Genomic DNA, 14,588 nt, shown 5'->3' on the forward strand with positions numbered 1-14,588 from the left:
GTGTGTGTGTGTGTGTGTGTATAATGTATAATAATACAACACCAAAACTATTAAAGCTAGCAACCCCAAACTTTGTACGCATACTTCTCGAACTCCAAGGGTGTGCATGAATGAAAACTGGGTGTTTGTGTGTGGTAAAACACCCTTTTTGAAGATGATTAACGGTGTGCTCATAAAAACAAAACAAAGCATTACCAAAATAGCAGTATGCCATCTTGGTCAGCCCACTATCACATCGCTGGGTTCTTAAGCCGCCATTTTGTTTTGGCTTATTGAAACGTGCCTCGACTTGGAAACACTATCTACTCTCATGGACTAATTAAACCATATGTCGAATGTAGAAGCCGACAATGTATAAGCAGGTCATGCTTGCGGCTCATGGAAGATATGTGTTTTGCGTACGTCCATTAGCTTTGTGTGTGGCTGGTGGAAGATGTGTTTTATAACTGTGTTTGCTTATTCGGGTTCCTTCTGATGACTCCATTGTAGTATTTGGTTTTCCGTTTCATTACGATTGTACCATATCCTGATGCTGTGTAGATTCTGCTTCCCCGCTGATGGACCCCTGGTAGCTTGTAACTGTTGCTGCATTTTTGCCTGAGGAAGAAATGTTGAAATCTATCTATCTGGGTTCTTCCCAACATCTTTCTAGGGCTAGGAGCTGGAGCTAGGACCTAGGAGTTAGGGTTAAGTGTTAGGGCTAGGTGTTAGGGCTAGGAGTTAGGGCTCGGAGTTAGGGCTCGGAGTTAGGGCTCGGAGTTAGGGCTCAGAGTTAGGGCTCAGAGTTAGGGCTCAGAGTTAGGGCTCGGAGTTAGGGCTAGGAGTTAGGGCTAGGAGTTAGGGCTCAGGGTTAGGGCTCAGGGCTCAGGGTTAGGGCTCAGGGTTAGGGCTCAGGGTTAGGGCTAGGAGTTAGGGCTCAGGGTTAGGGCTCAGGGTTAGGGCTCAGGGTTAGGGCTCAGGGTTAGGGCTCAGGGTTAGGGCTCAGGGTTAGGGCTCGGAGTTAGGGCTAGGAGTTAGGGCTAGGAGTTAGGGCTAGGAGTTTTGTATACTAGTTAGGGCTAGGAGTTTTGTATACTAGTTAGGGCTAGGAGTTAGGGCTAAGAGTTAAGGCTAGGAGTTAAGGCTAAGAGTTAGGGCTAGGAGTTTTGTATACTAGTTAGGGCTAGGAGTTAGGGCTAAGAGTTAGGGCTAAGAGTTAGGGCTAAGAGTTTTGTATACTAGTTCGGGCTAGGAGTTTTGTATACTAGTTAGGGCTGGGAGTTTTGTATACTAGTTAGGGCTAGGAGTTTTGTATACTAGTTAGGGCTAGGAGTTAGGGCTAGGAGTTAGGGCTAGGAGTTTTGTATACTAGTTAGGGCTGGGAGTTTTGTATACTAGTTAGGGCTAGGAGTTTTGTATACTAGTTAGGGCTAGGAGTTCGGGCTAGGAGTTCGGGCTAGGAGTTAGGGCTAGGAGTTAGGAGTTAGGGCTAAGAGTTTTGTATACTAGTTAGGGCTTGGAGTTTTGTATACTAGTTATGGCTAGGAGTTTTGTATACTAGTTCGGGCTAGGAGTTTTATATACTAGTTAGGGCTTGGAGTTTTGTATACTAGTTATGGCTAGGAGTTTTGTATATTAGTTAGGGCTAGGAGTTTTGTATACTAGTTAGGGCTAGGAGTTTTGTATACTAGTTAGGGCTAGGAGTTTTGTATACTAGTTAGGGCTAGGAGTTAGGGCTAAGAGTTAAGGCTAGGAGTTAAGGCTAAGAGTTGGGGCTAGGAGTTAGGGCTAGGAGTTAGGAGTTAGGGCTAAGAGTTTTGTATACTAGTTCGGGCTAGGAGTTTTGTATACTAGTTAGGGCTAGGAGTTAAGACAAGGAGTTAAGGCTAGGAGTTAGGGCTAGGAGTTTTGTATACTAGTTAGGGCTAGGAGTTAGGGCTGGGAGTTAGGGCTGGGGGTTAGGGCTAGGGGTTCGGGCTAGGAGTTAGGGCTAGGAGTTAGGGCTCGGAGTTAGGGCTAGGAGTTAGGGGAAGGAGCTACGGCTAGGAGGTAGGGATCTTTGTTCCTTTCATATTTCTTTATACTTTTTCACATTTCTCCTTATTCATTCTAATTCTTGCTTGTTCTTTCTTTCTTTCTTTCTTTCTTCATCTATCTGTCCAAGGAGAAGTGAATTCTTGCAGAGATTTTTCTGGAAGGTTCACTTGGCTGCGCCTGGATGGGTTTGATGGTTGTGGAGTGGTGGCTGAAACCCGAATCCTATCCAGGTTCCTCCTGATGACTCCATCTTTGCTTATTCGGGTTCCTTCTGATGAATCCAATGTCGTATTTGGTTTTCCGTTTCATTATGCTCGCGGCTCATGGAAAAAAATAATTTTCCACCCGTAAAAAAAAACATGAATACGTGGGACACGGGGCCATGAATGTAGAAGTAGGTCACAATTTATCAACCACAAATACGCGGAACCCATGGATGTTGGTACCGCGAATGTCGGGGTCCGACTGTATAGTATTGTTACGCAACCGCGATTAACACCACAGTTACGGATGGCCGATTGCGAGACTTTACACTCCCGAGGCGAAAACTCAATGGCGGATTCCAACTCAACACAAAGTTAAACGCGCGGAATGGCGGACACAGCAAGCTCCGCAGCCTTATCTATTAAAATGAAACACCCAGGAAACTGCGTTCAGATATATACAGAAAATAATACAAGGATTTATTAATGAAAAATAAAGACAGTGGAAAAGCCCGCGCCGGTAATAACTCTAATCAGAAGCCTAAATTGGGATCCCACACACAACAGATATCAAACACGATACGAGGGAGATTATGAATTACAAAAGAAACACGTCACGTCGTGTACAGTGTACGCGGAGCCCGGGCTTATCTGTCTCTGTCGTCTTCTTGTGACACGGCCGCGCTCAGCCGCCACCAGGCCTTCTCCAAGCTCCGATCCTCTCGCCGCCCACGAGGTCGGTGCACCAATCTCCAAGGCACCCAACGCAGGCCAGCGGCTTCACCCAAGATCGATCCCCACACGAAGCACGAAAAGACAGGAACGGGGAGAACGCAGGTTTGACTGCACGTCTCGTCCCTCCAACTCGCTCCGGGACTGGTCTCAACTCAACTCCTCCGGCTCAACTGAAGTGAACTCTCTGCGGGAGTGCTGGCAGCCAACTCTTCTGCAGAACTCTTCTCAACTGCTGCGCAACTCAAAGCATGAACCACAAGAGACCAAAAGCTGCACTGCCAGACGCCAGAGAGGCAAGAGAACAAGAAGAACAAAGAACCAAGAGAGCGTTCGGCGCTCCCTTAAATAACCTCGCTGGTGACGTCACGTTCCTTGGTGCGCCACCCAATCAGTGCCCTCCACCGAATCACAGGCCTGTAGTGTTGTGATAGCGCGTGGCACTCGAGGCCCAGCGGAGGTGTAGCTGGCTGCGGCCATCATCGGCGGTGTCCTAGCCTGGTTTCCTGTCCGTTTGTTCCGAAGTCATTGTCAGGGAAAGGAATTATTTAATGTTGCGCTAAGGACCTAACTAATGTTTATGTGGTTTGGAGTGCCATAATGGACAAAGGTTTGACTACTAGGTGAAACTCACAGGGGCGTTACCTTTAATCCCTCACTATTTAACACTCGAATCTCCAGGTAGATCCACAATCATATATCTTACCCCGACAAACGCCTCAACATCAAGAACTTATTACATGTAGAGTCCCTGTCACGACAGTCGAATACCTACCTATTCAGATCTACCTAGCTCTAGATGTTGCTCTACCAAATTCATAACACAGCCCCCCCCCCCAACACTTACTGTCACACACTTAATTAACCTATGAAATAAATCAGGAAGGGCTGTGGGAAGTGAGTCGGACTACCTACCTACACTTCCTTAACATGCTAAACCCCTGAACCATCATGCAAGTATGTACATTTTCTTCGTTGTTCCTGTGGAGGGAGGAAACAAACAACACACAACACTAACTTAACCACAAAACTTAACCATCTTTCCAAAAACTCAAAACTCTAACCTTTGTACATACCCCGGTCTACAGACCGTGTCCCCCGGTGGATGCCACAAGACACAACCTTACCTGCGGGGCCATCCCCAATGCATCCCCCTAAATTTCCACAGGCCCTGTCCAGATGTTACAGGTGAGTGACATGGCTCGGTGGATTTCGCCCACCTTCGTACAACACAACCCCTTAACCACTCATTCTCATTCCATAAGTCATCAAGGCATTTCAAAAATCAATAAGGTTCTTCTCAATACACCCCCCCTGCAGGACCATGGCATTGATGTCATTCGCATGTGTGTGCATTCCTCAACTAGGCAGCGGGGAGGTACCGCACAAAAAGATGGTGGGGGCGCATCAGGCTGTGGTGCCCGCAGTCCCAAAAACAAGTCAACCGACTTACAAGTTCATTGCCCCCCCCCCCCCTTTACCTCTTGGCCCCGTGACAGCCCAACAGCCCCTTTCCGCCGTTACCTCGCCGGTGAGGGTCTCCACACACACCAGGCTCCTTTGCCTCCTGCTTTCGCGCAGCAACACGGGTCACCGGGGGACTTCCTCACCCCGCGGCGCCCAACCAGACCCTCCACCGACGAGCTCCAATTTCCAGTTACCACCGGCTGCCAGGGGTAATTGCCGCAGAGTGGGGGGGCCCGCAGGCATCGCTCCTCAGAGCTTGCTCTGTACCTGCGGACACACACACCTTCCCCACCCACAAGACCCCAAAACACACTTCCTCCCCCGCTGCCATTCAATTCTCCACACAACTCAGCACAATTCAGTACAATTCCATAGATGGTGTAAAAGGTGTTACAAGGCTTGCCATGGCCTGCTACATGTGAAATCCCCCAGTTCACATTTAAACCATCACACATTTCCAAAAGCACAAGTATCACCCCTCATTATCTCCAATAATCATCACTCACTCTCCAGGTTCCACTCTCACGACCACATCAAAACACATAACCACAACACAAAAACATACGCCACCCACAAGACACTGTGTGGCTCCCATTCCATCCCCTCACCGGCCATGTCATCACTCTCACCCGCCTCCCAACTCCAAATTACATGTCCCCAATTTCCCAAAGCAAGTCCTGAAGCCTGGGACAGTACTCCTTAAAACACTCACCTCAAGTGCAGGTAGTTGCAGGTTGGTCGGTCCAAGAGTGTCATCCACCCTCAAAATCCCACAATTTCACATTGGGCCTACCAAATACTCCCAAATTTCTCTTTTGTCCCCACTACACTGGCAGGTATGTGTATCCGCATCCAACGTGATCCTCGCTACACAACTACCTGTGGCCACGACAGCTCTGCACCTCTACCGTGCAAGGGTCACCGGGACAAGGTGAGCAGTCAAAACGCCAACATGGCCCATGAGTGTCCATAAGGGCGCGACCCACCATCCATCCTTCGGCCCCCCTGCGAGGAACACAGCTGCAGCAGCCCCAGCTGGCCAATGTGGTGAGCACTTGCTGCCACAACACACACTACCGCACACACAACCTCGGCCCTGGGGGGCACGGTCGCAGTGCGTGGCATCCCTACAGCCACGTCCCCTGCACCTCCCCATCATCCCCCAGTCCGACTACAGAACTGCAGCCCCCCAGTGCTCACCCACACTTGACCACACCAAGGTCCAGTCAACAGCCATGCTCCACCAGGAGACCCACCCAGAAGACATGGTCCACACACCTCGGACACGCACAGCACCACGTTGACCCTCAGGCTACACAACTACATCCCCATCATCCCGCGTCCCAAATATCAGCACAGTTGCCCCCGCAACCAGTTGAAAGCTGTGTCTTGCTACCCTATTAATTTCATCACAGCCTCCAACACTTTGGTCTACACACCTGGATCAATAATGGCGTCACTGTACAGTGTCCACCATGGCATTTCAAAATCCACCCTTAAATTTCCATCTAACCCACAGATTACCCATGCCAACCATTTGTCACATTTCACTAACCTCACCAAAGAAGGATGCTTTGCCATACACATGCCAGCCGAGCATGGCCCATATGCTCGGCTCGTTACACATCTCCCGATTCACATCCCCATGGCTCTCTTCCCAACCCGAGAGTCCATAAATCATAACGGAGCATCTGTGGAAGGTCACTCACACCATCACGTTCCACAGATGCCCCAATGGTTGTCCGGCAGGCTATCTCCATCCCCGTCCATTCGGTTTGACCCGCGTCCATAGACCAACCACCATGCCAGGTCACCACATGCTGGTTGTCCCAGAGTCCCTGGAGGAGGGTGCCAGGCCGCATGCCCGGGTGGTCACCACATCAGTCCCAAGTTGGCCGTCCGCAGTGCCACCACCAAAGCGCGACCCACAACACCTCCCCCTAGTGGTCCTCAATATTTGCCATCCCAGGCTTGAGAAACCACCTCGGACCTCCCTGGAGGTCTTAACCCCCACCAGGGTCCGGTGACCCTGCCGGCCCGAGCCGCCGGCTCGGATGGCGCCCCGACGGACAAGGGACGCCACACTCCACCAGGCCCCCCGTGGGACCCAGGTCGTACCTCGACACCCAAGGCTGGACCCACGTCCAAATCTCGCCATCACAGCCCCCCAGCTGGCCGGCATACCCAAATTTTGAAAGAGGCAACTTTTGCCCGAGGCCATCACCCATGACCTCTCCATGTCCAAATCCCGCAGCCCGGGGACCAATCCCCACCATGGCTGCTCCAAATCAATTTCCCATTGTAATTTTATTTTAAATTTTCTTTTACAAATTTTCATTCCCACTGCCAAACCGCAGCTGCAGGGAACAACCTCTGCCCCCGGTTGTTCTGCCCCTCCCTGCAGTTGATCCAAATTCCCTACAGGGACCATATCTCCAGAAGCTCTATCTCCCGATCCTCCAAGATCCAAATCCAGCCCGGAGCCAACACACTCCCCCAACTGGTTGTCCAATTTTGGAGCCTCTGTTTCCAAATAGCAGTGTACGGTGAGCGTCCCCTCGGTCATTCCAACCACCTCCTCGGACCAACTCGCCTCATCACCCAGGCTCCTTTGGGCCTGAACAAGCTCTACCTGAACCTCCATGGGACTGTCACAGGTCTCCAGCCGCTGGATCAAATCATCCTCATCATCATCATTACAAATCATTCCTGGCCCCGCCAGGCTTTGATCAATATCCCCAATAAATACCCGGTCCGGCTCTATCGCATGGACCCCCAAAAACTCTACCCCCTCTTGCTCCGCACCACCGCCCTGGTGCTGCACAATTCCAAATTCATCCCCCGGTTGGGGTGTTGTGACATCCACACGGTCCCGATAAACAACCAGGCCAGAATGTGGGAAACATTCCTCATTACAACTCTCACATTCCAAATTTCCTTCCCCGCTCACCTGTGGACACTCCACGTTTACCTGCAGGCATTCCCCATCTACCTGTACACATTCCCCATCGAACTGTGGACATTCTCCGCTCACCTGTACACTTACCACAATTGCCATTTCCCTTTTTAATCCATTAATTTGGTCACTCATATCCTTCAGTCCTTCCCTCCATTCATTCCCCTGGGACTCCATTTTATTTTCCATCCCTTCAATTTTATTTTCCAACCCACTTTTCATTTCTCCCATATCATTACTCATTTTATTTTCCAGCCCGTCAATTTTATCATTTATTCCCCGAATTTCTGCAAGGTTTCGCTCACCCTCGGCCCTCTGAGCATTTATTAAATTTACTATGGTCTGGAGATCTATCGGGGCCGTCCCACTTGTTCCCGACTCCCCGGTAGGGGAGGGGCATAAGTTGGTGCTCGGGACGAGGGAGGTTCCAAGGCTCACCTCTGCATCAAATTCCCCTATTTCCGGCTCACTCCCAACGCTGACGGAGGCCTCGCTATGCACCTCCATTTCGTCGACCTCCGACATCCGCTTTTCGGAAGGTCGTTCCCCGCGCGCGTATTTATTTCAATTCCAAAAACACAATTTAAATTTGACGAAGACGCGATATCGCGCTCCGTATGCCCAATTGATTACTAAATTTCTCCGCCTCGCCTATAAAAATTTTGCGTTCGAACGTCGGGCGCAATGCACGCCCGACCGTGTCGATGTCTCACCGCGGACAAAAAAATTTGTCCGACGGTTTCGAATCCGACACTCCTGACACCACTTGTTACGCAACCGTGATTAACACCACAGTTGCGGATGGCCGATTGCGAGACTTTACACTCCCGAGGTGAAAACTCAATGGCGGATTCCAACTCAACACAAAGTTAAACGCGCGGAATGGCGGACACAGCAAGCTCCGCAGCCTTATCTATTAAAATGAAACACCCAGGAAACTGCGTTCAGATATATACAGAAAATAATACAAGGATTTATTAATGAAAAATAAAGACAGTGGAAAAGCCCGCGCCGGTAATAACTCTAATCAGAAGCCTAAATTGGGATCCCACACACAACAGATATCAAACACGATACGAGGGAGATTATGAATTACAAAAGAAACACGTCATGTCGTGTACAGTGTACGCGGAGCCCGGGCTTATCTGTCTCTGTCGTCTTCTTGTGACACGGCCGCGCTCAGCCACCACCAGGCCTTCTCCAAGCTCCGATCCTCTCGCCGCCCACGAGGTCGGTGCACCAATCTCCAAGGCACCCAACGCAGGCCAGCGGCTTCACCCAAGATCGATCCCCACACGAAGCACGAAAAGACAGGAACGGGGAGAACGCAGGTTTGACTGCACGTCTCGTCCCTCCAACTCGCTCCGGGACTGGTCTCAACTCAACTCCTCCGGCTCAACTGAAGTGAACTCTCTGCGGGAGTGCTGGCAGCCAACTCTTCTGCAGATCTCTTCTTAACTGCTGCGCAACTCAAAGCATGAACCACAAGAGACCAAAAGCTGCACTGCCAGACGCCAGAGAGGCAAGAGAACAAGAAGAACAAAGAACCAAGAGAGCGTTCGGCGCTCCCTTAAATAACCTCGCTGGTGACGTCGCGTTCCTTGGTGCGCCACCCAATCAGTGCCCTCCACCGAATCACAGGCCTGTAGTGTTGTGATAGCGCGTGGCACTCGAGGCCCAGCGGAGGTGTAGCTGGCTGCGGCCATCATCGGCGGTGTCCTAGCCTGGTTTCCTGTCCGTTTGTTCCGAAGTCATTGTCAGGGAAAGGAATTATTTAATGTTGCGCTAAGGACCTAACTAATGTTTATGTGGTTTGGAGTGCCATAATGGACAAAGGTTTGACTACTAGGTGAAACTCACAGGGGCGTTACCTTTAATCCCTCACTATTTAACACTCGAATCTCCAGGTAGATCCACAATCATACATCTTACCCCGACAAACACCTCAACATCAAGAACTTATTACATGTAGAGTCCCTGTCACGACAGTCGAATACCTACCTATTCAGATCTACCTAGCTCTAGATGTTGCTCTACCAAATTCATAACAGTATAATATTTCAAAAAGTTGTGGATGAGTTCTGACAAAACTAGGTGGATGAGTTGGTTAGGTGCCAAAAACAAGCAGATTCGATTTTGGTTCAGATTCGGATCCAGATCCAGATCCGTCCTATTAGTGGGATACAAAACGTAAATAGTTCAGCCTGGCAAGAAGATATATACGCTACACCGAGTGCAGTTCCAGTTACTTTTCTTCATTAAAAGCGGCCTTGGGAAAACGCTAATGAAAGCCAACTATAAAGCTTAACGTGGATTTCACCAAAGGTGGAAACCCCCTTGGGGAGAGGGGAAATAAATTCGCGACAACCTTCATTGTGTGACCCTTAGTTGTCCTGTCAAGTTTGGATGAGATTCGATAAGTAACGACCGAATGTATCTCGGTCAAAAAGACAGACAGACACCATATTGTGTATTTCAGCATGTTAAATGATTAGAACCATTCCCAGTCCACCCTGGATGTCTTCTTCAAGAAGTCTGCAGTCTCCCAGGAGGATTAGCCACAGCATGGCCTATGCTCCTGGGAGTAGCAGGTCCGATGCAAGCTCAGACCGAATATACTGGCGAATACGCAACCAATTGCATTTCTACGTATAATTATACCTATCATTAAAAAAAAATTTGGTCTTTTTATAAAACTAGCAACGGTACCCGCCCGCTTCAATTGGGAGGCCCAAATGAAAAGGCAAAATATCAGAAATTGAAGGCTTTTTTTATTTTAAACGATTTATTATAAACATCCGTAAAATCATATCACACGCAAATCATCAAAATCTAAACAGTATTTGTAGAATTTCAATAAAAGCCACATCACTGTTCATATCGGTAAATATTTTTCCATCGTGTTTCAAATTTGGGCAATGGGCTCTCCAATATTCGATGTGTTCACGGTTTAAATTATGTAATGTAACGTTTGTGATGATGTTTTCATTGTGACGATGTGGTGACGATGTGGTGACAATGTTTGTGTTCATGGTAGTGTTTGATGTGATGGTGTGAACGTAATTTCGTAATGTTTTTCGTTTTTATTTTCGTAATCGTTTAATGAACGTTTAATGTTTAATGAACATTTAATTAGCGTAATGATCATTAAATTAATGAATGAATGTATTGAATAATTCGATGCGAAGCGAAAGATGCATCAGAGCTGTCACATTCACAATCGCTATGTCGTATGTACTCCCCATATGCGTTTCCTTCATTGTAAAAACTACCGGCCTTGGCAAGATCGATGGAGACAGCGATCTGTTAGCTTATACACCACCCAAATAGCTATGTGGAATTCTCTCATGTCGAGATTAAACCCACGTCGTTTGAACTTTGGCCGAGGTCATTATTTACTTTTAATGATGTTTATATACAAATCAAAAAGAAGATAATTGGTTTTGGGTCGTCCTTTCCGCAGTCCTTTTTGCATATCTCGTGGGATTGTGAGTTGGAGAGACGACCGTGATGGCGGGGAGGGGGTTGGCATTCTCTCAAGCAGGGATTCAACCCATGTCCTTATAAAAGGTCTTTGTCCGAGGTCACCGAGTCCGATCGGTGCCGCCGTTTGTGCGGCACCCGGAAAAATAACGTTATGTGGGAGTCCAAACCTGAAAATGCTGGAGGCCAAAGCTGAAATTGGAAAAACAATATATCCTATTTTACTCAAGGGGATCCCAGGATTACCCACCCAAAATATCGTTGCGATCGGTTCAGCCGTTTTTGCGGTACCTTCGAACGGACGGACAGACAGACAGACGGATGGACATTTGGTGAATTATAGAAAGATGCTTCAATACATTTACCATGTGTACAATATCATTATTAGTGCTAATACCGATACCTGAATAAGCCCAATGAAGCGCTCATATATTGCTTAAAGGTTAGAAATACCACTGTTGGCAACGTATCTCCATTGAAACCCGGTTGCAATGACCTCTTAGAGCGCTCTAACAGATTGGAATGCATCCACAGCGTGACAAGTAGACAATGTATTGTGCATTTGTCTCGGCCTCAAAAAGATGGTGTTTGCGAGTCTTAAAGCATTGCACGTCTCCTCCAATCTCTCCCTTTTTCTGTTCATACACCCCCATGCTTGTTGTGTACAAGCATGGGGGTGTATGAATCTGTTGCCTAACTTTTAGTACATTGCCTTTTTACCTTCCATCACCTCACCATTCCACAACCCTTGGTCGCTTTAAATTAAAAGATAATTCCTCGGTTTCCATAAAAAATCTCAACTCTGGAAAAATCCTCAGTATCATTTTATGAAAAACTCCACAGAGCAGTACCCTACAGTTCCCTTTTGACATTCTTGTGTGAAGCTGTATATCTATATCTATCTCTATCTCTATCTCTATCTCTATCTCTATCTCTCTCTCTCTCTCTCTCTCTCTCTCTCTCTCTCTCTCTCTCTCTCTCTCTCTCTCTCTCTCTCTCTCGTCTTGACTTTTGCCTAAAGAAATCTCCAAAGCTAATCCCCATGCTAAACATAATGCCAACCCCAATGAGCGTTATCAAAACATTTCTTTTTCCTGGTCCTGATCTTGACATCACTGGAGATTAGCCAAAGTAATTACTTAATTGGAAAAATATCACTGAAGTTAACACGACTGAAAATGGCTAAATATACTTCATGAGAACACAAAAAGGGGTAACAAATCATATATTTTGCATCATATATTTTTATAACATAAGAATGTAATGCAGTTTAGATAGATGATTCCAAACTACATTACAAACCTTTCACTTTTTACAAAAAAGCGATAACAAAGCACCAGGGAATTATCTAAGAACATTTTGTAAATTAACTTAAATAAACACGATATCAAAATAAAAATAAAAAGAATGCAAAATTTTCATGAGAAGCATCGAAATTCTGCGCTCAGTTACCTTTGAGGTATTTTTGTCTGTAGAGATCACTCGAGTTTCTCGAATGTCAAACAATATATCCTGCAAATGAAAAACAGACATTTAGCAAAAAAGCACATTGATGACAAGTTTAAAATGTGATAAAATGGCAAGGTATTCAAACAGCTCTAATCACAAATTGGACTGTTTTTATCTGCTCGAGTCCATGGAAATAGGCTCATAAAATAATACACAACTGACCACCATAGCAGGACATCTGCCCAACAAGTTAGCTATGGTTTTGCTGAGAGTCTCCACTGCAGAATCCTGGGGAAAGAGATGAAAAGGAAGTTCTTCACTTTCATGTAATTATTAAAAATCGTTGCAACTTCATTGGGGGCTCAAAAGAAATTGCACAAGCGAAATGGCAATTTTTTTGACACACTCTGCTTTGCTCCCACATTTTACCATACAATTCTTCCATCCCCATATGCCATCTTCTCTCAGCCTTGGATTTTTTCCGATCTCCCCATGACCCTCTCAACATTTCCTTTTCTTCCATCTCCTCCCCGTTTCTCATTTTATCAACATTTCTTCTCTCCCGTCTCCATTACCCTTATTCTGCATCTAATATGTAAAGCTAAATTCATGTTTGTTTATTTATATATGCTTCAAAAACTAAAAAAATTAGTAAACCAAATCCATCCAAATTTTGCATATTGCCTAAGTGTACCCCAAGTATGGTTTCTGTCTGGATAGCATATCTGGTGGATTGGGCGTTCAGAGTGGGGGGAAGTCCCCAATTCTCTCTGTAAATGTGTATTGTATAGCACCACCCAGTGGTATCTGGTATTATGATTCATATTATTATATGAGGAAAGTTTAAACAACTTAATAATATGCATTACAGTGATGTTGAAATCTGAGTGAGAATAATTTGAAATTTTCGAAAATGTTTCATTTCACGCATTTTAAGTAGAGGTTCATTCATTTGATGAAGGTGACGTTAGCTGTCCTTGGACAAATTATAGAGTGAATAGAGCAGAAAGTTTGTGAAGTACAACATGCTGTCTTTTGATTAAATTAATCAGCAAAGTGACAGGTGAAAATAAGTAATATGCAGACAAAAGTGTGCAATATGAAGAGATTAAAGATCCAAATACCATTTTTCGAGCTACTTTTTAGCTTGATTGTCTCCAATTGTTTAGTGCAGGTATCATTCATGTTTGTGATATTTGGGGAAAAATTGGCAAAGGGACTGTCAGAAGGGCATACCTGTCCTAATTGGCTCACACCAAGGTATTGAAGACAGTACATCAGCCTGCACAAAGGGGTCGGAAGCAAAGGTTCAGGAAGAGAAATGAAACAAAGAAAATTTGACAATGTGAAGAAGTTGAGAATGCTGGACAAGGCTTTGAAGGCAAGGTGTCGAGTTCAACATTATGGGGTGTGTGTCTGTCTCCATGCAAAATGAAAAATGAACAGGCGAGCGAGCCCAGCTGGGCACGCCCGAACCTGTGGGGCGACGCTACAATTGTGCGTGATGCCTGGAGGGGACACAGTGTAGCTGTGGGTGAGGTGAAATGCATTTGTGGGAAAGATCACTTTCGGTAAAAGAAAGGAATGGTGGATCACATAATAGAAGTAAGAATGTTTCTAATAAATCTAAAGCTCAAGGAGAAGTTTGTACAGGTTGATCATGAACAAAAGGACAGTTGTCTTTTCCATCAGGTTTGTAAATTTGTCATCATTTTGTGCACCACTGTGCATGTAACAAAAAAGGACGACAAAAGGCCACTGGTAGACAATGAGCAATTCAATTAGGATCTCAGCACGAGTTAAGTTCTCAGATGGGAATGCCAACCATGATACACAAAGGAAAGGAATACAGTGGAATAAAACAATAAAATAAAACATTGGATCTTATACGAATAATGCAAGAATAACAAAATTCAAAGCAATGGATAAAGGAAATCATTTTTTTAATTTGTAGCCACTATGAAGTCGTACATAAATTGTAACAATATTGATATATCTGATACAAGTGCTCAAAAAGTTGGAAACAAAAGATATTTTTCAAAAAGTTGGAAACAAAAGACATTTTTCAAAAAGTTGTTAACAAAAGTTGGACAGCTTTCCACATTTTTCAACAAGAGGTATACAATCATGTTTCATAATGATTAGCCTGCAATTGAAGGTGGCCTTTATTTTTGTGTTTCATCAGATCCTGATACTACAAGGAAGTCCCAGACGATAATACTGGCAAATCGACACGACATCTTTGCCTGGTAATGCAGACAAGCCAAGACGCATGCTCGCTG

The 14,588-nt window shown here is 46.1% G+C and overlaps 1 protein-coding gene across 4 annotated transcripts in view; it reads right to left on the bottom strand.

Annotated features, from left to right (window-relative positions):
- The window catches only part of LOC137431456 (uncharacterized), a 58,897-nt gene that overhangs the window by 15,618 nt on the left and 28,691 nt on the right, over positions 1 to 14,588 (bottom strand). For all 4 annotated transcript variants that reach the window (XM_068122802.2, XM_068122793.2, XM_078780634.1 and 1 more), the window contains exons 11-13: positions 13,543 to 13,588; positions 12,529 to 12,594; positions 12,310 to 12,369 (exon numbers count right to left, since the gene is read on the bottom strand). In XM_068122802.2, the coding sequence (XP_067978903.2) occupies positions 12,310 to 12,369; positions 12,529 to 12,594; positions 13,543 to 13,588 (172 nt within the window). The remainder of the gene's footprint in view (positions 1 to 12,309; positions 12,370 to 12,528; positions 12,595 to 13,542; positions 13,589 to 14,588) is intronic.

Source organism: Myxine glutinosa, chromosome 1, assembly GCF_964187855.1.
Source record: "Myxine glutinosa chromosome 1, kmMyxGlut1.1, whole genome shotgun sequence".
Lineage (NCBI taxonomy): Eukaryota > Metazoa > Chordata > Myxini > Myxiniformes > Myxinidae > Myxine > Myxine glutinosa.